A 26,323-nucleotide genomic window follows, 5' to 3' on the forward strand; every position below is an offset into this window, starting at 1 on the left:
ACAGACAGACCTAAGGAGAATTGCAATTAACAGTTTGCGTTATGTTTTGTCCATTACTGTTGGTGTCGCTGGGTTTTCCTTCAAATTCTATGCATAAAAGCATTTAGCAAAGCAATATTCACTCACCTCTCACATCTCTTTCCTTCTCCACCAACTCCCAAACTAATGTCTAACTTCTCTATCCTTTTGCACTGAACATATCTCTCTGCTGAAAACTATGAGAGCAGTGAAACATAAAGAGAAACAAAAGCAAAGTAAATTAAAATGCTTTATTATGCTAATGGAAAACTATAAAGTGACTTTTTCCACATTGTAGACATTTCATCCTTTATACAATTACTGATTAAAGCCTCTTTAAGCCATTGGGAAATGATTCCATTAAAGTAATAATTCTTCCTCTTCTCTACCTGCAGCTGTAAGTAAATTCCAGTACAGGAGAATCAGGATGAAAAGATGGCAGCCATGCTTTTACCAACGGGTCCTGATGGCTTGCGGCGGTTCACTCACGAATCCTTGGCTGCCTTGGAGCAGCGGATTGCGGAGGAGAGGGCCAAGAACGCCAAGGGTTGCCAGGAGACTCAAAGGAACACTGAGCCACCCAAACCCAGGGCCGACCTGGAGGCAGGAAAGCAGCTGCCGCGCATCTACGGCGAAATTCCTCCAGAACTTATCGGGGTGCCACTGGAAGACATTGATCCGTTTTACTACAAGAACAAGAGGGTGAGTGTGTTTGTGTGTATGAGCTGGATGATGTAGTTTTACCTCAGTTGTCATTGGTTCCATATATATTTGCACAGAATTGTACTACTACTACTGTGCTATATTTTGCTTATAGATTTGCCTCCATGTTAAATAATCAACAAAACTCATCTGATCATGATATGGCAGCAATCCTCTTGATCAGCTGAATTCACCGGGTGCTGTTTTAGAGCCGAGGTGAAGCCAGTGTGACTGCATGTCTGTAGATCTGTTGTGAAACGCGCAGAAATAGGATTAGAAAGTTTTGATTTGCAGAGGCTGCTGCCCATTAATGGGCCGCTTATGGAGAGATGAAAAAGGACGTGGCAGTCATTCTCAGGGTCTCTTTGTTTTGGCATGTGAAGCACTGCTGGATGGGAGGATTATCCAAAGACGAAAAAATATTTAAATAAATGCCACATCTGTTGGGGAAAGGTTCAGCCCGCTTTTGGAGTTGCCTCCATTATCTCAACTGGCCTGACTCGCTGTGTGTATGGATGCAGCCTGCTTTCTTGGAGGCATATGGGGAAAGTTAACACAGATCTTAAACAGAGCCTTGCTGGGTAGAAAAAAAACCCCAAAACAGCTGAACTGATGCTGAGAGCAGCTGTTGTGCCTGTATGCGACAGCAACATCAGTTTTGGAACTGTACTTGTATTTGGCTACTTGTTATGAGTTCCTCATTTTTCTAATTCATTTTCTTTTTCTTCTGTTTTCTTCACAGACTTTTATAGTACTTAACAAAGGAAAGGCCATCTTCAGATTCAGTGCCACATCTGCACTTTACATATTTAGCCCATTTCACTTCATCAGATCAATCGCCATCAAAGTTTTAGTCCATTCATATCCTTTCTGATCGCCCAGTGTAAATTAGTAATGGCTTGTTATTTCTTGGTGGATAACACATACAGGGCAGATAAGCCAATTTCTAATATTTACCGATTCCCTGTGTAGGTTTCTAATGGATTTCTCCATAGTCCCATTTTTGAAACAGCTTTGTAATGGTCCTCTCTGGCATCACAAACCAAATCCCCTCATATCCCTCTTTTAATCTCTGAAATGAAATAAGAGCAAGGAGATTTCACATCATGTGACGGCTCTATTAGTTCTCAGACAGCTGGTTTGTACTTTACATGCAGGAGAGAATCTTTTCTCTGGACATCCCCTCTGTTATAGATTACAAAACAGGCATTGATCACTGCAACACTGAAAGTCCCCATACCAAAATGAAATGTGGATTTTTCTATAATCTGCATTTGCTGTAGTCTTGATGCCATTTGAACATACAGTAATGGTTTATCCACATGCATACACCGTACTGTCAGGTGCACATGTATTTATTCTGTTGTACAGTTGTTATTAATTATAATATTTTAAGTGTAAACTCATTATTTTGCAGTGCATTTTCCCTTAACCTTTTTTTCACATTGTTTAGCCTGTTCATAATGTTCACCATACTGACCAATTGTTTCTTCATGGCCATGTCGGATCCGGCACCATGGACCAAGTATTTAGAGTACGTACATGCTGTATTTAAGATTTTATCTGATCCTAAACTGTGCCACAGTTGATCTAATGTCAAATTTTGCTGGGATTTGTTACATTATCAGCGATTATTGAAGAATCCGTTGTCATGTAAGTAATACGATGCATGTAATGTGTAGTGCACTCAGGACACGACGTGTGCATGCTGTTGTCATCTGTGAGTTACAGGCATCTTTAGCATGCAGCATGCTTTCTGCTATGACAAAGACTTTTAATGTTATTTCATTTCAGTCCAATTTGTGCTACTAGTGTAATTTATTATATATATATATATATATATATATCTGTTCTCGTGTGCCACTATGTTCAGTGTTCAGTAGTTAATGCTACAATCTTTTTTTTCCAGGTATACGTTTACTGCCATTTACACTTTTGAGTCAATGATAAAGATGTTAGCAAGAGGATTCTGTATAGTGCCGTTTACTTTCTTGAGAGACCCATGGAACTGGCTGGACTTCACGGTCATTGTCATGGCGTGAGTAACAATGTCATCATACAGATTTTCACTACCTGCTGACTTTTGCTTTTCATTAGCCGGGGCTATATTCTGCTGATGTGTGCATAGAAAATACCAGAGAAGCATCTCATTTAAATAGTTCACCTTGAAGCAGAACCTTTAAGGTCTGTGTTGTGCGACAGTTTGAGTGCAGTTGAGACTGTAATAATGTGCACATAAACCAACACCTATTCAGTATTTCCCAGTAATGTCAAAGTGACCGTGGTCAGTGATGCTAAGCGGTGATTTGAAACACCATGAACGATAAGCCTATTGAGAAGGTCAGAGATCTCCGTGCCGTGACTCACTACCCATGATGCAGGTGGCAGATTAGATCGGTGACCTCTCCGTGCGGCTGCATTGTCTGAGACCAATCATTCTGAGAGGACATTTGCTTTGTTTGGAAACAGCGAGACAAAATTACATTTACTGGGTGTATAAACTCTGAAAACTGTCATTACCTCCACTGATTAATCTGGTTTTGATTAATTAAGGTTAAGTCAGCTAATTTATCTGTTTATTTCTAATCACAAGCACCAAACAATTGCTTTTGCGTTGTTTTATATCTTAAGGAGCTATAATCAATGTTTATAAAAAAAAAAGAAATCTAAACAAGGGATCACATCACTACGTGAATGTAAGAACAGTTGTTTGTACTAATTATCATCCGGTCCCGCTAAGCTTAAAGCTGCACTGTGTAAGGTTGTCTAAATGTTGCTTTTGTAGAAATAAGTTCCATTTATAGCCTTGATCAGCTTGGCAGCTGTGCAGTTATATTCACTACTTAAAGTTTTTGAGTAAGGCTCACCGTTTTTAATCAGAGAATTTCAGTTATTTCTGCTTCATTAACAGGTTTTGTAGCTTCTGACTTATTGCAATTTCACAATGACGAATACCTGAAGCTCTGCAAAGAGTGCGAAAGAGTGTGTGTGCTGCACGCAGCTTAGTTTCATATTGTACCTTTGAGCATATTTTAGGTGGTTTTCCAAGCAACAGCTTTATTGTTTTAGTTGAGTCTTAATTCTTTCATAACAGTGTTTTTGGTGGTATCAGTGAGCTGTTTTAAACAAAAGTGCAGAAACTTATTGGAGTATTTAGTAGCTAAAGCCCGGATACTTCCCTCACGTGTTACAGACCAAAAAAATAGTGAGCTGGACATCCATCAGGGTTCCAGGTTCCATCTTATTTGCTTAGTTGGCTGTTTGCCAACACTTTATCCGTGATAGCCTTAAAGACAATGGCTAAAAAGTAACTGAATGCAAGTTTAAGTAGGGTAGTCAGTAGACTGAGTGACTGCAGTAAATTTGCAGTTATAAATATGTTAATTAAGACATTATTGTCAGTTATTCCTAAAGATAAACTATGAATCTATACAGAATGTTTGCTTTGTTTTTTATACCAAATTCCAGATATGTGACAGAGTTTGTAGATCTCGGAAATGTCTCTGCATTAAGAACCTTCAGAGTACTACGAGCACTGAAAACCATCTCAGTTATTCCAGGTGAGTCACTCCAGTTATTCCGGGTAACTTTGGCTACGTATGTGAGGTTTTCAATCTGCCTGCAAATCAATTTTTTTTTAAATATTCAAAATATTGTCTCATTATCTTCATGAAGGTCTGAAGACCATCGTCGGCGCTTTGATCCAGTCTGTGAGGAAGCTGGCAGATGTGATGATCCTAACTGTCTTCTGTCTCAGTGTGTTTGCTCTCATTGGCCTGCAACTTTTCATGGGGCTCCTGCGACAAAAGTGTGTCCGCAGCCTTGAACACTGCATCAATTCTTCCTACAACCCCAACGAAACCTTCATCTGCAATAACAGAACGTGGAGCTCCAGGGAGGACTTCCTCAGCAGCGAAGGTCAGCCACAAACTACAGACGCAAAGCTGAGACAGCATTTAAAGAAAAAAAAAAAATTTGATCACTTTTTGTTTTATTTTCCCTTAGATAACTTCTACAAAATCGAAGGAGCAAAGGATGCCTTAATATGTGGATATGGAAGTGATGCAGGGTAAGCGAGTGTCTGGTTACTGCTTGTTAATCATCTGCAGGCTGTTACATAATACCTAAATATTTATCATCTAATGGCTTTTGATCCCATGGTGTGTATAACTGAACATAATAGCTTGAGCACCAGGCTTGATGCAAACAGTTTTTTTGCAGAAGGTTAGGTTAACCAGGGCGGACCCGGTCACTTATTGTTTAAAGGACATGCTGAAGTATTTAAGAGTGGTAAGACGAATGGTGGAACCAGCATTTATAGGCTTCTTGGATATGATATTGGTAAATGCAGACTTCCACAGATGATATTTTATCTGTGGAGTGACAGACTTTGTTCCCAATCAAATGCACAGTGTGAAACCATCCAAATATTGCTACTCAGCCTACGCACTGAATAATCCTATAAATCCAAATGCTTTTGAAACAAGCACAACAGGATGACTCTGCCCATGCCAGGCCCAGTTCAGGGGTTATAGTGAACTAAATACCCATCTGTGTGAATCTGAAATCCTGCAGCTTCAACAAATGGCCTCCATTAGGTGCTCCTGTTAATGATACAAGATAATGGCTGATAGCAAATAATAAAAAATTGTGATGACATTAAGCCTTTGCAGGATGCAGATGTTTCTGTGTTTTTTTTTTTTTTTTCTTTTCTTATACTTAAATCAAGTGGCTCTACATTGAGCCTGTTTTGGTTTGGTGTCTTATCTCATCATACTTAAATAGTTCACTATAGAACTTTTTGGAAATGTTGCATCAAATAACCATATAAACGACATATCCACACAAACATAGGATGAATGGTTGTGTGTGTCTGTGTGTCAAATGTGAGGGACTGGTGATCTTAGCATGTTCTGACCTGTGGAAAGAAGCTCTTTCTATGACTGGCAGTTTTGGCAGACAGAGAACTGTAGCACCTGCGACAGCATCATCTCTTTGTTCTTTGTGTTAGCTGATAATGATCACTGTTTTTAATGACTTAATAGAAAATAGACAAAGTGGAGATAGCCACACATCTCTATTGGGGCCCGAGTGCCGCCCACCCTTTAGTTTTTAATCTCTCTCTCTGTAACCTCTTCTCCAAAAACACAGAAACTTAATCTCCCAAGAAGTACAATCTGATTCAGTAATTTGTGCTCAAGTCAGAGCAAAAAAAAAAAAAAAAGAGAGGATGCATTTGAGGGCATGTGGGAGGAAATGACATCATTAAACTCCCCTAAATAGTAGGCCACTAAGACCACATCAGCACTGATATGACCTACACAGCTGTCCCAGACTTTACCATCAGGTATCAGGTACCGCAGTGGGGCTTTTTTTAGATTTATAGATTTGCCGCCTGTTTTTTTGTGATTCTGACATTTGTGGAGCTCTTAAAGCACATTGTGATCCACATTTTAATGAGGTGTCTATAATCACGTGTTAAAGGCTCTTTGATTTTATTTTAGTTCTGTCATTTCCAAGAATACAGTGTTTATTTTTTAAATTTATGTACTGTTGGAGTGATGTCAAGTCGAAGGGAAAATGCCACAGCTTCTTGACCTGGATTCTGGGTTATAGGTCAATGTAAACGTAGGGTGACTTATGTTTCTGTAGGCAAAAGGGATTGAGACAGCCTTTTACCTTCTGTGACATTTCAGATCTTTCTGAGGCTGGATGTGGAGACGGGCAAGATATTAAGCAGGTCAGGATGGAGGACGTAAAACATAGAGGATGCTTAATCTTTTGAGTGTATTCCAACAAGTAATCCCTGAGTAGATTTCCAAATTAAAGCTTTGGATACGTTATGATGACACACACACATACACACACACACATGCACACAAACACACAGACAAGTGGGTACACATGCACAAACACACACATTTCAAATGATATTTTCAGCCCTTCATGGTTAACAAGTTTGGGATAAATGAGTTGCTCAATGGTCCTGGCTGTGTCTCATTGCTACTGTAGAGTTTGGGCAAATGCTTATCCTCTTCATTTTAAAGCTACTGTGCATCAAGGATTACGATTGACTGTACCATACTGTGCAGACAGATTCAACTTTTGCCCATGACTGGTGCAATCGACAGATGTTCCTATGTTGCTTTGGTGCACAAACTACAGGAAATTGATAGTTCACTCTCAAACATACTATTTATAAAAAAGGAAATATGTTAGCTAAGAGCTTCAAAACACTCTTACTTGTAGTTTTTGACTGTGTGATACTGAATTGCCTCAAAATACACTACACAAAAAAAACATCTAGCTAATACAATAATGAGTACAAATAAATGCACGATAGGATGTGCATACATAAAGGGCAACTGTTATATATTAAGCACTTCACATTGGCTGTGGATGTTGTGTGGAGGCACATCAGATCCCACAGTTAGCCCATGAGTTAACTCTGTTCCCTTGAGGAACTCAGGATAATCCCAAAACAGTCTCCAGAGCAGTTACTAATGAAACCTCTGGGTCACTAGCCAGACAGAGCATCTAGTTGAAAGAGAAGTTTGACATTCCTATATAAGAGAAGAACCACTGCTGCATGTGCACGTTCTTTGTGTGTCATATTGATCAATGAAGAGAACAGGCTGGTGACAGGTTGCAGCAGAGGAACAGCCTGACAGGAAGATGTCGCTGGCCTCACGCAGCCTCGTCTGTCCTCGCTGCTGGATTTTAGTGAGCATTCCTGCTTAGCTGGCCGGCTGGTGAGATCTACAGCTGTTCTCTCGGCAGCCCTCTCCCGCCCAGCTGTTTCCCAGCCATTACTAAATTATTCTGCACTCACATTGACATGGCAGTCCAGCTTGTTCTCAGCTGCTGGACTTAAATATTTGCTGTAATGCCACTGTTGTGACAATGAAGATCAGAGATGGAGGCATCGAGCTGGAAATTTTTTGAACTGCAATTTGATACCCATCTGGCTCAACATAATCCCTTTTGCTCCAGTTCATTTTAGTGTTTCTGCCTGGAACAAATTTCAAGTGCCCTCTTCAGCTGAAATAATGGCGATGATAACAGTGTATGTGCTTACTGACTCATCCTCTTCTCTCCCCTGTGGAGTCAAAGGCCACGGGGCTACATGTAGATACTGGAGATGTTTTTGACTCTGGTAAAGCAGCCTGCACGCTAACACAGATATATCTGTCGCAGCTGCATTTGGTTTAATTGTGCACAGACTTTGTTTATCCGTGATGTCACACGTTCATTCGTCTTCTGTCTTTAAACTGTCTACAGGAGGTGTCCAGATGGATTCGACTGTCTAAAAGTAGGAAGAAATCCAAACTATGGCTACACCAGTTTTGATACCTTCGGCTGGGCTTTTCTGGCCCTTTTCCGTCTCATGACACAAGACTACTGGGAAAAACTGTTCCACCAGGTGCAAATTTTATTTTTTAATTTTCATTAAGTGTACTTGATTTAACATACATCAGATAAATACAACTTCATACTTTGTATAACCATACCATCCAAACCACTCTTTCTCTGTTTACACCTTTTGGTTAACTTTCACCCCTATTTTCAGAAAGCACATATAAACTCACAATATAATCTAAACTAACACCCAGTGGCAGACAGGCACATTTAGAGGCAGCTGGTGAACATCTATGGTATCTTAAAATTAGTGAGTGATGTATAGAAAGTCACATGTTTAGTTTTTATGAACTCCATCTTAAATTTTACATCTTAAAGTTACTCTTATATTTTACACTTCAGTGATTGCATGCAATGGCTATTGTAGGTTAATATTTGGACCAAACAAGGGGTTTAGATAAAAAGAATAAAAATTAAGCTGTCCATCTTTAACAGAATCAAAGTGAATCTTTAAACCTTATCATTGAAATAATTAAGTAATATCTTTTGATAACCATTTGTGCATTATGCCACAACTGCAAGAAAAATGCATCGGGTTTTAAAGAGACCAGAATTTGTGAATTAGTTTTTACTGACTACACGTCTGCTCCCTCAGACTCTGCGATCTGCAGGGAAGACTTACATGATTTTCTTCGTGCTGGTGATCTTCCTGGGTTCCTTCTACCTGGTAAACTTGATCCTGGCTGTGGTAGCCATGGCCTATGAGGAGCAGAACCAGGCAACAATTGCGGAGGCCTGGCAAAAGGAGAGGGAGTTTCAGCTGGCTATGGAGCACCTTCGAAGAGAGCAAAGAGTAGGTGCAATTTTCTTACCTTCATGTTTTCTTAGCTCAGGTCAAACAAAAATGAATATGTCGTAAAATATTTGCTTTATTTATATAGTTGGCAGCAAAGAGACAAGCGCAGGAGACAGACTCTGTGTTGTCCCCCGAGTTGTCTCCTTTTTGCCTGAAGACAGGAAGTATACGGCGAAGCAACAGCAGAAGAAGAAGATCTCACAGAGCTTTGTCAGAGGAAACAGCACAGGAAGCTGCTGAGGAGAACTGTGACCCACCAGATGAGCCGATGGTACAGCACTTAATCACCCTCAATCTTTTTTCCAGACTTTAATGTTCTAGGAGCTCATTTATCTTCTGTGTCCCTGTAGCCTCCTCTGTCTCCCCTACCAGTCCACCCTTTGCTGGCCACCCTCTCCTCTCACCCCCTGAGCACAAGAAGAGGAAGCCAGAACAGCATCTTCAGCGCCTTCCGCACGCGAATGAACTCGGAGGCTGACGCAGACGACGAGTACAGCATTCATGGGGACGTCTTCAGGAGTCGCGCCAGCTCAATGGCAACACCCTGGAAGAGGAGGACAGGCAGTGTGAGGAGCCACTGCTCGCAGGTCTTCACCCCCAGCCTCAACGTCAACGGTCGGCTCAACGTTTCCCTGGACCAGAATGGAGTCACCTCTTTGGGCCTGCACACGCTTACATCCATGCCTGCTAACAGCATGGAGAGGGTCAGGGAAGAACAAGTGAGTAATAGAAGATTGTGTGTGATTCCTGCACAAGTTAGACATGTGTATTTATTAGGACATAGTAGAATAACTTCACTTTGTTAGAACTTCATTAGCCACCCATTAAATAAAAAAGAGAAGAAAGAAGAAAGCCTTGTATTTGATTTTTAATCTGTTCTGTCTACCAGAAGGCTATCAGTACAGAGGACACAGTTCCCAGGCCTCTCCTCCAGCCTTCCCCGACTGTGACAGAGCCTCCTCCTGTGCGCAGGAAAAGGGGGCTAAGTTCTGTCAGCTTCCTCAGTGAAGCTATGGATGGTGAGTCCATGTAAATCTTAAATAAATAATTTTTCACAGGCTCAGGTTAAATTCATATTTCCCCTACAGACAGTTAAAAGCTAGTATAAAGCTCTGAGTTGCACATGCATGGGCTATTTCAACCAAATGCCCTTAATGTTGGTGTCTCTTTGCAGAGCTGGAGGAGTCAAGGCAAAAGTGCCATCCCTGCTGGTACATATTTGCCAAGAAGTACCTGATATGGGTTTGCTGTCCCTGGTGGCTGAAGATAAAGGAGTGGGTGAAGATCATGGTGATGGATCCTTTCCTGGATCTAGGTATCACTATATGCATTGTGCTGAACACCCTCTTCATGGCCCTGGAGCACTACCCTATGACTGACGAGTTCAACACCATGCTCTCAGTGGGCAATCTGGTAAGAGGGGTTTAAAAATAGGAGTGGGCAGCAGCACTCTTTCTCTAAGTGTTGTTAGGTGGCAGATGAGAGTAGGAAAGGATAAGAAAATAAAGAGCAAATATAAAAAGCATTTATACAGATAATGTGCTGTATTTACCAGACAGCCATGTCGAGCAATGCCGAACTGGACTTGAGGTCAAATAGGGTCATGTTGATCCATTGTCAGAGGTTCTGTTTTAGACAATTTCTGATTATCCCTGGTAAGAGGGAGTATTTTTAGCAGGCGATGGAGCAGATACTGATTTGTATTTTGCCATCTCCCCCTACTGGTAAATAATACACCCTGTAAATGTCTTAAACTTTGGAAACACATGAAAGTTGCTATGTAGAAGAAATTGTTTTTTATTTATCAATACTCAGCATTTTGTGATTTAATTTATTGTTGATGTTGTTTTCTTACTATTTAGTTACCTAATCTCCCACACCGATTTACATTAATAGTTTCTAATGGTGTTTACATACCTATAGATTAGTTATCTAAAATTCCTGTAAAGTAGTATATTAATATTAAATAAAAATCCATGTATAAAGGTAAAACAGAAGCATGTTAATGAAGTGTTGTCAATGTGTTGGTAGCATGTGTAAGTGTGATTTCAAATGTGTTGTGTTGGCATCCTTTGTTTTCCACATATGTTGTATGTACAATACATTAAACTTTCTTTTTTTTTTTACTTGTTTCTTGCTTCCATCACTGTGTTTTTCTCAGGTATTTACAGGAATCTTCACAGCTGAGATGGTGCTGAAGCTGATTGCCCTGGATCCCTATTATTACTTCCAACAAGGCTGGAACATCTTTGACTGCATCATCGTTTGCCTAAGTCTGATGGAGTTGGGACTCTCCAATGTAGAGGGCCTGTCTGTCCTGAGATCATTCAGATTGGTAATTTTTACCTCTCACTTTTGTCATTTAAAGAAAAATGGTTTGTATTTGCAAGAGCATTGCCATATTGTTTGTATTATTCATATAGATTAATGAGATATAAGGTTTACAAAAGAACACATGCTTTAGTAAAGTAGTATCTCAAATGTCATTAAAGATCAGCTCATAATACGTTTCTTGTAAAAATGTGGCATCATTTGTCTCCTTTTTCTCAGTTACGAGTCTTCAAGCTGGCGAAATCCTGGCCCACTCTCAACACTCTCATCAAGATCATTGGCAACTCTGTGGGCGCGCTGGGAAACCTGACGCTCGTGTTGGCCATCATCGTTTTTATCTTTGCTGTTGTGGGCATGCAGCTGTTTGGGAAGAACTACCAGGACTGTGTGTGTAAGATCTCCATTGACTGTCAGCTGCCTCGCTGGCACATGAAGGACTTCTTCCACTCGTTTCTGATTGTGTTTCGGGTGCTGTGTGGCGAGTGGATTGAGACCATGTGGGATTGTATGGAAGTGGCAGGGCAGCCCCTCTGCATCTTGGTGTTCATGTTGGTCATGGTCATAGGGAACTTGGTGGTGAGTATTCAAATGGATACTTTTGGATGATTTAATATGTTTCATTTGGGATGGCACGGTGGTGTAGTGGTCAGTTGCCTTACTGTGTGGAGTTTGTGTGTCCTCCTTGTGTCTGTGTAGTTTTTTTTCTGGGTACTCTGGCTTCCTCCCACAGTTGGAAGGAAGACATACACCTAGTTTAGGGTTAATTGGTGACTCCAAATTACCCACTACCCATAGGTGTGAATAGTTGTCTTACTCCATTTGTCAGCCATGTGATAGGTTGGCAACTTGTCCAGCGTGTACCCTGCCTCTCCAGCACAGATAAAGCGAGTTGATTCTCGTGATGTTGTGCTCTTTTTTTTTTCAACACATTAAAATATCGTACCTTAGTCGGATTATTTTTTCCTCTGTGTCAAAGACCTCTGTTATTGTAGCAAAACTATTGAAAACACATAATTTAGCAGCACCATTTCATCGCTTAGTACACAGAGGCACTGTAGTTTCTTCTCTAGCTATTCCAACCTACAGTATCATACTACTGTAATACAGACATGTGAAAATTGTTCCTAACAAGTGCGCTATGTTCATGTTTGAGTGCCATTTGCTAAAATCTACAGTGCTAAGCTGATTTACATCTCCAGAAATTGTCCAGAAATGAATGGGAGTAAGGCAGAAAACCACCAGTGGAAAGGAAAGTTCAGAAAAATGAGCACATCGTTGCTTCAGGGTTCAGTGAGAACCGGACGTCTGCCTAGAGAGAAATTCAATTGCATGTTAATGCAACCAACTGTAACTGATGATCCAAGTCCAAATGATGATGTCACAAGTAATCAGGGATTAGGTTATGTTGCACCAACCACAACTAGTGGTTCCACATTATGAGGATGGGGCCACTTGAAAAGTGGTCTGTGCCTCATTCCGATAAATTGTGCACGATCAGCAGTAGTAGTTAAAATGGTTCAAGAATTTTTCCATCAGTCACCGAGAAAGTGATTATGTCACTGAGTCATGCTAGCTGTCTTGCAGATTAGCATTAGGGGACTTCAAAACAGATCATGTCTGGACAGCAAATAAACCATCTGTTGTCCCTCCACGGTCATATATGTATTATCTGCACATGCTGTCGTGCAAACTGTAGCCACAACAGACACAGACACACACACACACACTGTGTGCTGGAGCGGCTTTACCTCTACCTCATGTCCAACAGCGCTCAGTGTTTTATCCACTGCTAATGAGCTCAGCCTCATGGGTGAAATTGTGACCTAAGTACTGTGCACAAAAGATCAGCCCAGGCCACTGAGTGTTCTTGCTGTTGTTTTAACTTTTGCAGCAGCTATTGATTTTTTTACACTGATTCAAATGCAGCTTGCGCATCATTGCACGCAGCTTCTCCTGCAGCAAATCACTAATCTGTTTAACAGTTCTGCTCGTGGCTTACGCAACAGTCGTCACTTGGCTTTATAGCAAGGATGCGTACATTTGTTGGCCCACGCATATAGTGATTTATAGTCCAGCTGTGTCCTGTAAGATAACGCTAATGAGAATAGATTAAGTAATCCTGGAGGTGACAGCAGTCGCAGCATTTATTTATGGTCAAGTGCAGTTTTGCTTTACTTTTTCTTGTTTCTCTAATCCATTGTCAGGATTTCTTTTGAGTAAGGCCTGACTCTCTAAGAAGAATTAGCATAGTTGGTATTATGCAAGTCCAAACAAACATATTAGATCACTGTCTGCACCACATTCACTCCATTTCTGCTGCATAACTGTTTTAAAATCCTATGAGGCTTTTTAAAAAATGGAGCAGGGCTTTGTGTGTAGCTCCTGTTGGATATTGTTCAAACACCTGTTCCCAGCATGCCCTCTGTTCCCTCTGTCATTAAATGCTAGTTTGTTCCACATTTAATCCTATGGTCTGAAATGTATCTGAAATGTTTTAAAACCTTTTCGGTTCACTTTAAAATAATTGTTTAAGGTCTTTTTTATGGATGATGATTTGTTTTATGTAAATCTAAAATATAAGTGTAGTGTAATGCTGATGCAGCTACCTCTACTTTCAGTATGCTGACAGCACTGCTCCTTCATTTCCATGTCTTCTGCATGGATCATCAACAAGTGAGGATGCTGACTTTTTGCAGACCACATGCAGCTGTAACATCAATCCTTTAGCACAACATTGTAGCCATCATGTCTATATTAAAACCTTTTATAGGCTTTTATTTTTAAAATAAACTGCTATCAGCTGGAAATGTAAAAAAAAGTCTGTTTCACACCGGTTCACACCCTCTGTCTCTTGAAATACTTTTGACGGCTTGCAAAGCTCTCTCGGAGCTGCCTTCTCAGCAGCAGTGACAAAGGATGAGTGGTGAAATGAAGAGCACACCTACACCTGTTCGATACAGACATCCTCAGTAACTTAAGTTAAGTCCAGATCACGACAGTGCTCCTTGTAGAGTTTAATGGACAGAAACCTCCTCTGCACATGGAACCGTGGGAAAGCAGTTTATCCAAGGGATTATCCAGGATGCTTGGGGGCGAGAAGGTCTGAGGGCATTCATCACTAATCATTTGCTCATGCTCCCCATCTCTGACTGGCTCAGTGGCTAAAGATGATCCTTAACAACTGTGCACATCACACATGCACACAGCACATACAGATACACTTAGGTACAGTGCTCGATGCTGCCGCTCTCTAAACTAGCAGACAGATTGCTTGGGAGTTGGATGCTTGGAAACCCTGAGTTGTGTAGCTGAACTCACCCAAATCCATATGTGTTTGCCTTATATGTGTTTATAGAATATCATCTTGACTATGCCATTCAGGATTTACCGGTATTTACAACATATGTGGGGCATCGTGTCATGCATTAAGTCTCTCATCCTTAAGTACACAAGCTAAAGTATGCCGTGCTTTGTATAAAAATGCTGACATAAGCATTGTGCATACAAGAATGTATACAAAATGGCTCACATCCAGTAGCATTTAAATCACAGCAGTAATCTCATAATTTCTTCAAATAAAATGTAACGTTTGTCTGCCAACAGGTGCTGAATCTCTTCCTGGCCCTGTTGCTCAGCTCCTTCAGTTCTGACAACCTCTCTGCTCCAGATGAAGATGGCGATCTGAACAACATCCAGGTCGCTATCGCTCGCATCCATGCTGGCGTCTCCTGGCTCACCACAATTTTTGCCAGCATCTTCAACCGCGGCTTTAGGTGTCGAAGGCAGAAAACCAAAGAGGCCAGTCAGGCCATCAAGCTGGTTGGCAATCATGTGGAAAGCAATGGAGGAATTTTTGGGAGCTATGAAGAGAAGTACGTCGTACCAGAAGAGGACAGCTACATGACCAACCCAAACCTGACTGTCATCGTGCCCATTGCATCTGGGGAGTCAGATGTGGAGTTTCTCGAAGAGGAGGAGATTTCAGAGTCATCTGAGGATGAAGACAATAAGCCAGTGAGTTTGTCATCTCCATATGCATGTGTCCATAAAGGAGTTTACTGTTCTCTGTAGCACGTGGTCACTTCACCTGCATAATTTTTCTACTCTGAATGATCAACTTCAGCATAACAAAGACTTCTCATTCTCTCATTTTACTGTATTTATGTAATTCAAAGATTACATTAACGCTAAATCACTGACTGCTCTGCTCTTTATGACTTTAAATGTTCATAATTTGACTGATAAAGATTAAGGCACTGTATATTAGCAAATGTTAATTTTGCCTGCAGCCAGTTTGTTTGAACCAAAATATTATATGCTATTTATCATCTCCAACAATATTGAATTGACTCTACACCAGTAGACACATTTCACATTTTTGCAGGTTAAGCTGGTTTGCCACCCTAAAATGATTTAATTTAGTAAATTAATTAGACGTGTACCAACATGTACTATGTTACATGTTTGTTGTGCATGTTTAAATAATGCTGGTTCCTTGAACTAAGAGGGGGATGTGTACGATTTTGTGTCAGGCTGCTTACTGGTGTTGTATTCAAGATGTTGCTCTAGAAAGTTCTTGTGAAGGATTAATGGCTTCAGCATCAACTCAGCTCGGTGTTTGTTCTGGCTTATAGTTTTAGGAGAAGCAACGAGTTGCACAATCCAATCAGACACAGTTGCTGCTGCTTATGTCAGTCAAAAATGGAAGCACGGTGAGAGGTTGAAGAGGCTGTAGTAGAGCTTGGGGTGGGCTGTGAAGGAGACGTGGACGGGGATGATTTCCGGACACATAAGCTCTTAATCTGTCAAGCAGACAAGGTGAACTCTGATGGGGACTAGTGCCCTGCTGAGACAAATGTAACAACGTTTTATTTCTGACAAGCTGAGTTGTAAGAGGAAAGCATAGCTATTCTAAAGTGTATTTTTGTAGTTTTCTATGCACTGCTTTCTATATATGTTATAGAAAATGATAAAGAGCATATTTTTATCTGCAGCAGGTGAGTGGAGAGGATTATGCGGGGTGCAGTTTACTTCTTTGGAGCAGCCTAAACCTTGGCTGTCACTAAATAACACTCACTAAAAGGTCTCAGTGTCTTGTACCTTTAGCCACTGTGACATTATTCTCACGTTATCTTCTGTAGTGTGCATCACAGTCAGGTGTTGCCCGGATGAAGTAATAAAATCTGTTATTTGGTTTGTTTGTTGATTTGTTTGTTGCTTGTTTGTACTAAATCACCCTCAGTTTTAGTTTCTAGGTACTGGTTTATGCTGACTCCCTATCACACCGTCATCATTTAGGGGGACACTAGAACATATTGTGTCTGTTGTGGTTTTTAGAAAGTTAGTAGTTTAGTGTGCTCTGCTATTTAAGCCTGTATACTTAGGCACTGTAACAAGATCCACAATGGTAACACCTACATGGCTGGACTACTTTATGTTTATTAATATTGAATATATGTGTGATATATTTATCTGTATTTGTTCATGTATTTGTCAGTCTTGGCCAGGACACTCTTGCAAAAGAGATTTGTAATCTCAGTGAGGTTTTGCTGGTAATATATAGGTTGAAAATAATAATTAGGGTGGTTACAGATCACCACAGTCTGGCTGAGTAAGGTGTAAAGATATAGTGTGATATACCATTCATACCCTTCTTGCCAGAGAAGAAGATGAGAACATTTATACCACTCTCAGACATTATCTGTGCTGAAAGTATGGAAATGGAAATGTAATTCCCGTGGGAGTAAAAACAACACAACGGGTCTTTTAAGGTGTATGTGCTGGTCTGTTACTTTGCTGGGTGCTGTAAGTTTTGCCAAATTGTGAGAGTTCACTTCAGTTTATGTATGGTTTTAGAGATTCAGTAGATTTCCCCAATATAAGCTAACCAGCTGTGGATGTTAACTTGACATTTACTGTAAAGCCATAAGACTCGTACTGTATCAGTCTTTATATGTAACTCTCAGCAATATTTACATCTTGCGCCGCTGTGATTGGCATAGATGTTTGAATATGAAAGACTCAATATGACTGGGAAAATGAATATTATAATCAACATACCACTGTGGGAATATGCTGTTATTTCTTATCATCTGTTAACGCGCTGTTGTTGCTTTTGATCCATTAGACAACCCTTTAGTTTCTCTCTGGATTTTGACTAATCCTCTTTGTGAGTCTCTTCATCAAACTACTACCTCTTGCCTCCCAGTTTCTGCTGAATCCCTCCATCACTGAATGTCTTGTGGGTCATGGGTTTGTTGAGACGCTGGTTGCAACACTCCTGACGTCCTCACTAGGAGGCAGACAGCAACAAGCCAAGATGTGGAATCAGGCCGTACTGAACAGATTAAACTGACACAACTGAGCAGAGCCAGGCTGAAATGAGTGGTTTGCAGTCTGGTGCTTTCTCTCCTCATCTTTCCCTGTCGTGCTCCACTCTGCACCACACCAGAATTACGCATCAGGGAAAATGGAAAAAAAAAAAAAAATTCTCCTCCAGCTCTCCATCAGATTAACGGAGTGTCCGCAGCTGCTCAGCAGTAAAGGATGGTTCATTTTACTTCTGTAGAACTGCAAATATGGCATACATTTGGTTATTAATATGTTCATTATGTAGACGTTGATCACTTTGTGCATCAAACAACAGTCAGCCTGTGGACACATGTATCATAGCTGCGTAGATGTGGTCCAATCACTGCAGATCTTTTTAATTTCTCCAGTTTGCTCATCAATATGCCATCAGTCCACATTCTTTCTGATCTGTCTTTAGACACAAAATGGCAAAAACACTGACCAATTCTGCCAAATCTTTCAAAAAGACAGTTGTGTCTTTTTATGCTCATTGTTATGCTGTGTTTAACTTATTATTGGTCTGTAAACAGTTTCATTGTGCAGCTGATATCCCCAGTTAGCAATGTAGTAGATAATGATTGAACAATTAATTATACGATTAAAATTAAATTGACTGTTAACAATGAGACGTCTCACTCCTCAGGAGAAGATCAGCCTGTCAGAGGGCAGCACAGTGGACCTGAGGAAGCCTGGGGAGGAGGTAGACAACATATCGATGATGGCTGAAGAGAGTCTGGAGCCGGAGGAATGCTTTCCAGAAAGTGAGCACTACATGTCAATCGATCTAAGAGTTACAACCGTGTTTAAGTTAAATGTCATAGGTTCTTCCTGTATGTTAACTCGTTTTACATTGTCATCAGTATGCATGAGGCACTGTCAGTGCTGTGACATCGACAACAGCCACGGTCTGGGCCAGTTCTGGTGGAGGCTGAGGAAGACCTGCTACCAGATTGTGGAACACAGCTGGTTCGAGACCTTTATCATCTTCATGATCCTACTCAGCAGTGGGGCTCTGGTAGGTGTGCTGCTGTGCCATTAGAAAAATAAAGTGATCAGTTGTATCAGATTTCAGAAGCTCCATCTGTTATGATGCTGCACACGACATAAGTAGTGGTTCACGATATTGAGAGGTAATTACTGGATGTAAACTGAGGCAGCGAATGTGTTCTTCAACATTACTTTATTTATTCAGGACACCACAGATTGGAGTGGGTTTCCTGTCGTCTTCTCTTCTGTGTCTGATCCCTGTTAAGTTTAGCGATTGGTGACTGTTCAGTGTTAACCACACAGTACTGGTGATCAGTGTGTCAGTGTGGCACTCTGATACGTTCTGATAAGGTAAAAACCAGAACAGATGTTTTGTGTGTTTTTTTTACATAACAACTTGTGCTGCCACAGGCATTCGAAGACATCTACATTGAGAAGAGAAAGGTCATTAAGGTGGTGCTGGAGTATGCAGACAAGCTCTTTTCCTACATCTTCGTGCTCGAGATGTTCCTCAAGTGGATTGCATACGGCTTCAAGAAATATTTCACCAACTACTGGTGCTGGCTCGACTTTCTTATCGTGGATGTAAGTGAACATTTTTGTTGCTTTGTGAAAGGATGCATACAAATGGAAGTTTGAGTTTGATTGAACTGTACTCCCTCTCACTTAGCATTTTATTTTGGGGGGATTTACAGCTTGGTAAGTGTCATAGTATTTACAGGAAAGCACTTGACAGTTCATACTGAACCCATCTGTTGCTCCCAGCTAAAACACACTCTACACTGCTGATATATACAGATGGCAGACTCCCACATCAAACAGTTATTACATTGTACCACTGTATATTCACACTCTCTGTAGCGTGTAGTCGCTTAAAGTGCCCGGGGCGTGCAGCCCGAGGCCTGACTTGACTTCCTCTGATTTCACCTGCTGTTACACAGATTGCCACAGACCGCTCTATTGTTAGGGTAAGTTGTAGTTAGCGGGTCGCAGGTGAGTATAAGCTCTGGGAATAAAAACTTCTGCATCTGCATCACAAATTGCCTCTGTGTTTCTTCACTTGTAAGTGCTTTCTGTTGTGATATCAAAAGCCACCGTCTTGTGTCAAACAAATGCATTTCTCATGAAATGCGATACATTTTTCCTTTACAGTAATCCTTTGAATCAGTTACTGCATGACCTTGGCTTTTATATCAAAAATAAATGCAGTGCCATGTACTGTGAGGTTTATCTACAGAAGATCTGGTGCACTTTGTACGAATACATACTGTATATAAAAATATTACTACAGATATGAGTAAATAGATATTTGCAAATGCACTGGTTGAATTTGTGTCTTAACTGATGTGTCTAGTTCATGAACTGAATGTTATTTGTTATGTTTGGGTGATGATAAATTGTGATGATCATTGCTACGTGCCTTTCTTTTACCTCTGTAAAAGTACCAGACTACTTTCTTTTGTTGGGTTATTGTACTTTTACGTATGTCCTCTTGTGGAGCCAAATACATCTCTAGCCCTAAGAATACATTTTTAGTATCTTCTTTAGATATATTGGACAAACGCATCTGTAAATCGACTTTTATAAAGAAATACAGACCAAGGGGACCTTATTAGTCCTAAATTGTTTTAAGAAACAGATTGGATCAATTGGATGTAAATTGGGAAACAAATTTGGCAACGACAGATACAAATTCTTTATAAAACTCACTCTATTTGATATATATACATATTTTATATGCATATATAGCTAAGTATGCAAGCATGGGCTCTTTTTCCATGTGTGCATACTTGTCTGTGTTATGTCATCATCAATCATAACATGAATTTCTAGGTTCTTTCATTTCTGTCATGCCATTTTCATTCCTAGCTGTCATCCAAGGGTCATTCAACAGCGGAATACCATTTTGTTTTGTCTGTTTTGGATGTAGAATAGAGTGGAAGTCCAAATTTGCGAACAACCAAACTAAATCTAAATCTAAACTTCAAAAATTAAGTAACTGTGTTCCTAACTGTGGAATGTCCCAAAATACACAAAAACTCCAAAAAAATGGCTACCTGTGTTTTATGGTCTTTTTTGTTTGTCCATATAATGCTCAGACAATAAATACTATATATATATATATATACAGTACTACCTCCCAAAGGTCTAAATATGAATTCACTAAACTTCTACAAGTCCTTTTGTGATGATCACATTTCACAAGTCTTTCTGAACTCCCTGCAGGTGTCCTTGATAAGCCTGGTAGCAAATTCACTGGGATACTCTGACTTTGCTGCCATCAAGTCCCTGAGGACTCTCCGGGCTTTGAGACCTCTCAGAGCGTTGTCCAGATTTGAGGGAATGAGGGTGAGAAATTTCATCTTTATTGTTCTGTCTAATAATTACATACTCTTTAATTATATATATATATATATAAGATATATATATATATATATATATATGTGTGTGTGTGTGTGTGTGTGTGTGTGGTGACATATTAGACTGTGGTAAACACTGTAACTGCTAAACATCAGCATGTCAGCATTTTCATTTATGGTATGTGAACATGTTGAGGTCAATTGCCTAGACACAGCCTCTAGACTTGCAGTTATAACTATGAAAACATGTGAACCTGGTTTGTTTAAAACCCTTAAAAATGATACAAACAAGTGTGCACTAAGCTTACATAATGTATCCATATGACAACTGACCACAACTTGTCTTTTTCAAGGTAAGTCAAATGCCTGACATCCTTTTACACCTTAGACTTGACGTCAAAACATATTCACAACATATGGCACAAGGAAAAAACATAAGAGCAACTTACGCACATATTATATATAGAGAACAACACTGATAGAGTAACTCAGTGCTGTCAGACTGACCAGTTTCTTGTTTGTGGCTCATCAGGTGGTCGTGAACGCTCTCATAGGAGCCATCCCTTCCATCATGAACGTGCTACTCGTGTGTCTTATCTTCTGGCTCATCTTCAGCATCATGGGAGTCAACCTGTTCGCCGGCAAGTTCGGGAAGTGCGTGAACAGAACAGGCTTCATCCACAGTGTCTCCGTAGTCAACAACAAGTCCGAGTGCCTCTCCATAAACGACACCCAGTTCTACTGGACAAAAGTAAAGGTCAACTTCGACAACGTGGGACTTGGCTACCTTTCCCTTCTGCAAGTGGTGAGAACCTGATGCTGCACATTTACACTTTGACGGATTGTGTTGAAACCACGTTGTTCGTGAGCGTGTTCAAAATTTTAGTTGAGCTGAGTTTGTGTTGTTGTTTATCAACAGTTCACCATACAGTTCTGCACTGAGACAGTAATGTTACACAATAATGATTCTTTTTACAGGCTACATTTAAAGGATGGATGGAGATAATGTATGCAGCTGTGGATTCAAGAGGAGTAAGTAGTCTTTATACTTCCACCGCTTACATATTGTTGTAAACATGTTAGGGTAAAGGACTGACTTACTTTTCCTTTCAGGTGGAGGAACAACCTGTCAGAGAAATCAACCTTTACATGTACATTTACTTTGTCGTTTTCATCATTTTCGGCTCCTTCTTCACCCTCAATCTTTTCATCGGTGTTATTATTGACAACTTCAACCAGCAGAAAAGAAAGATGAGTAGTACATTGAACTTTGATGATATTTTCAAGTATATCTTGACTTTTAGTTGTGTTTCTACATTGTGATTCTACAAGTTGAGCTGCAGGATTAATAACTTGAATATTGTGCTGCAAAAATAATGTTGTAAATGTTTGCTTTATACTTAGGTGGACAGGATATCTTCATGACCGAAGAGCAGAAGAAGTACTACAATGCAATGAAGAAGTTAGGATCAAAAAAGCCACAAAAGCCAATACCAAGGCCTGCGGTAAAATAATAGAATTCTTAATTTGTAATGTTGTTTTGTACTAACATTGACTGCACTGACGGTAATCCGTCTGTATTTCCCAATCCTAGAACATTCTCCAGGCCTTCTTCTTCGATCTGGTGTCCCAGCAAGCCTTTGACATCATGATCATGATGCTTATCATCGTCAACATGGTGACCATGATGGTAGAAACCGATGAGCAGTCAGCACGAATGGAGTCCATCCTCAACAAGATCAACCTGGTCTTCATCGTTATCTTCACCACCGAATGCCTGATTAAGATTTTTGCCCTCCGTTGTTACTTCTTCACAGTTGCATGGAACATCTTTGATTTTGTGGTGATAATTCTTTCTATTGTGGGTAGGTAGGAACACAACTTGTCAGCACTGGTTTCTGTCTATTGCTTCATATGCAGTGGCATCAATCATCTCATCGGTACCAGCAGAGAAGAACATGCTTCCCAAATGTCAAACTGCTTGATTTCTGTCTTTGTGTCATAACGATTTACCACAAAAGACAACATTTATCAGTTAATATTGAATCAATTGAAAACACAACCTTATTGGAAACTTGAATGAATGTACTGGCAAATAAATGACTTTTGGCAGGAAGTACCATTAACATACATGTGAATTGAATCAAACTGAATCAACACAGTTTTATTGGTATGCTAAGCTTTTGTTTTGCCTCTCTAATCTATCTCTTCACAGATTAAACTGACTTGACCGGCTTTGGATTTGTGTTTCTAGCCACCTGACAAATATAATCAAACGCTCTTAGAAATGTATCTAGCAAAACAATGAGCTGAAAGATTCTAAGGATAACTTTGAGAGTTAGTTGATAATAGAGGCCAGCTCTTTCACATCTTGGTACAATAACATTGAATATGTTGTTAATATTATAGATTTAATATATAAGAAATGTAATTAGTGCAACTCTAAGTCTATGTAAGTGCATCATTGTTCCTTGTCTTGTCTGTCTTTCTTCTTTCAGGCATTGTTCTTGCAGACATCATTGAGAAGTACTTTGTGTCACCCACCCTGTTTCGAGTCATCAGACTGGCAAGGATAGGACGTGTACTTCGACTAATACGTGCGGCCAAAGGAATAAGGACTTTACTGTTTGCCTTAATGATGTCCATGCCAGCTCTGTTCAACATTGGCCTCCTGCTTTTCCTCGTCATGTTCATCTATGCTATCTTCGGTATGGCGAACTTTGCCTATGTGAAAAAACAAGATGGGATTGACGACATGTTTAACTTTGAGACTTTCGGGAATAGTATGATCTGCCTTTTTCAGATCAGCACATCAGCGGGCTGGGACAACCTCCTGAGCCCGATCATGTCCAGCTCCCCTGATGAGTGTGATGTTAACTTTGTCAATACTGGCACTAACACCCGGGGAAACTGTGGCAGCCCCTCAGTGGGCATAGCTTTCTTTGTCAGTTACATAATCATTTCTTTTCTCATTGTGGTAAATATGTACATAGCTATCATTCTGGAGAACTTCAGCGTTGCCACAGAGGAAAGTACAGAACCGCTGAGTGAAGACGACTTTGAGATGTTTTATGAGGTTTGGGAGAAATTCGATTCTGAAGCCACACAGTTTATTGAGTTTTCCATGCTGTCGAACTTTGCTGACACCTTGTCAGAGCCGCTACGCATAGCCAGGCCCAACTTGTCCAAGCTGATATCCATGGACCTTCCTATGGTCAGCGGGGACAGGATTCACTGCTTGGACATCCTGTTTGCCTTCACAAAGCGAGTCCTGGGCGAGTCAGGGGAGATGGATGCTCTCAAACAGCAAATGGAGGAGAAGTTCATGATGACAAACCCCTCCAAGATTTCTCACGAACCCATCACTTCCACACTGCGTCGCAAACTGGAGGAGGTGTCTGCAATTGTCATCCAGAGGTGTTACAGGAGGCATCTGGTGCGACGGCAGATGAAGCAGGCATCCTACCTCTACAGACAAATAAACTATGAGACTGTGGTGGATGTGGAGAGTGCTCCGGAAACAGAGGGGCTCATAGCCTCCATGATACAGCACTACGGGCCTGTGGAGGTGGAGGTAGAGACAACAAACGGCGCTCCAATGTCTTCACCACCATCTTATGACAGTGTGACCAGGGCGGCCAGTGACCTCTCAGAGGTTGTTAGATCAATATCCAGAGACTCTGAACTCGGGGAGCCTGGTGACGACTACGAGGAGACTTTCCTCTGAGATTCAGCTGTGTGGAGAGTGACTGTGTGATTTTGTCTGTTTTGTTTACAGCAGAGAATATAGCTCAAAATGACTCACGGTCAAAGAGGTGACATTTTTTTTGTTAGTATAAATTAGCAGATGCGGAGATCATATTTTTTTCAGCGCACAGCCTCTGTTTAAACTGAACAACACAAATACAAAATTTTAGCACAAAGTCACAGCCTCCATCAGAGGAGGAGAACCCCGAAGTTAAACTTGTCTTCACACCATCTAATAAACTGTTGTCAAATAGGTTTAAATACATCAGTAATGCCAGATCAAAGAAACTAATTGACTCTTTCAATGTCTATCAACATAAAACGTGGATAACATTTAAGCTTAAGTGTGTTATCTACATTCACGCAGCTTCATTACAGGAAACCTTTGTGAATGTTCCATTTTTTTATTATAATTTCCTAAGGGTCATAAGTCACAGCACATCTTTAACAAATGTTTTTTCAAATGTTATACAACAAGTTCATGTGAACACCCTACTTGAGTTTCAAAACCTGCACAGGATTGTATTTTCTCTGATTATCATTGATAATTATGTTGATAACTAGCTAGAAGACTAGCTTAACCCCTGAGCACTTGTACTGTACAGTGAAATTTGTGTTAGGAGCAAAATATCTTACCACAATGCTGAGGATTAAAAGTATTATGTAAATCTACTCAACTAAAATAGTTTGATTAGCTCACATAAAAAGTGGCCAAACAGGAAATTGTACCTAACGAAATACAAATGCATTTATCCAACATTAGTAATACAAACATTATTTGACAGTATTTGAGCACAATCTAGTTATACTTTATAGCCAGCAGACTATTGCCAACCAAAGCCACAAGGACACGAGGAGTGAATTTGCATCCCTTAGCTGCTATATTTTTATTCAGGGTTATTAGTATGATTTTAACCAAAGTTAACATTTGCTCATACAATTTTTAAATTTTAAGAAAAATGTATATCTAGTTGTAATATAAAATCAAGAAATAATCATTATTTATTGTTTGTTTTTATGCTGTGATCAATTACATTTCTTTTACAATCCTTTGTATTGGAAGTATTGGAATAGCAAGGCCAATTCATGTGTTTTTACTGTACACTGAAAACATTTGGGTTTGTTGTCCTGCTGTTTATACCTAAACACTTTAAACCAACATAGAACCGCCTTTGGCTGCGCATATAGAACCTTTTGTATGGGGTCACCGAAATTTTATGTGAGCAAAAGTATTGGAATAGATATTTTATAGATCATTGTCTTGCTGCATGATGATCTTCCAGTCAATTTTGATACAGTTCTCTGTAAATTAGCTGAAAATGTGTACTCTGAATTCATCATGTGTTATACCATCGATAAAGATGAGTGAACCTGTTCCAGAACCAGCCATTCAAGCCCAAGTCGTGATAGTACCTCCGCTGTTCTTCACAGATGACTTTATAAAGATTAGATCATCATCCTTTCCGTCTCCATAATGTTGTTTTTCCATCATTTTGGCTTGACCTCTTCAGTCTATAAATCTTTGTTCCAGAGCTGATTGTGGCTCATCTCTCACTCTGTGGAGGTTGTTGGTGATGTCAGTGACTGCTGGTTTGGAGTTTCCTTCACAGCT

The 26,323-nt window shown here is 40.2% G+C and overlaps 1 protein-coding gene across 3 annotated transcripts; it reads left to right on the forward strand.

Annotated features, from left to right (window-relative positions):
* The first annotated feature begins 447 nt into the window (after positions 1-447).
* Positions 448-24,763, forward strand: LOC113172358 (sodium channel protein type 4 subunit alpha-like). Of its 3 annotated transcripts, none has more exons than XM_026375292.1 (26): positions 448-720; positions 1,463-1,581; positions 2,165-2,254; positions 2,630-2,758; positions 4,189-4,280; positions 4,396-4,638; positions 4,726-4,789; positions 8,002-8,143; positions 8,735-8,932; positions 9,021-9,206; positions 9,286-9,654; positions 9,825-9,954; positions 10,110-10,348; positions 11,097-11,270; positions 11,486-11,842; positions 14,870-15,280; positions 18,261-18,378; positions 18,478-18,632; positions 19,016-19,189; positions 20,831-20,953; positions 21,497-21,769; positions 21,943-21,996; positions 22,078-22,219; positions 22,369-22,469; positions 22,559-22,829; positions 23,463-24,763. In XM_026375292.1, exons 1-26 carry the CDS (start codon positions 454-456, stop codon positions 24,689-24,691), a joined length of 5,850 nt encoding a protein of 1,949 aa, XP_026231077.1. In that variant the 5' UTR covers positions 448-453; the 3' UTR covers positions 24,692-24,763. The 3 variants fall into 3 exon arrangements, with proteins under 3 accessions (XP_026231077.1, XP_026231075.1, XP_026231074.1); XM_026375290.1 differs by having other exon boundaries at positions 454-720; positions 8,735-8,938; positions 9,033-9,170; ... (2 more) ...; positions 14,870-15,319; positions 18,264-18,378; XM_026375289.1 differs by having other exon boundaries at positions 454-720; positions 9,286-9,650; positions 9,803-9,954.
* The last annotated feature ends 1,560 nt before the right edge of the window (positions 24,764-26,323 follow it).

The sequence above is a fragment of the Anabas testudineus genome, chromosome 17, assembly GCF_900324465.2.
Source record: "Anabas testudineus chromosome 17, fAnaTes1.2, whole genome shotgun sequence".
Taxonomy (NCBI): Eukaryota; Metazoa; Chordata; class Actinopteri; order Anabantiformes; family Anabantidae; genus Anabas; species Anabas testudineus.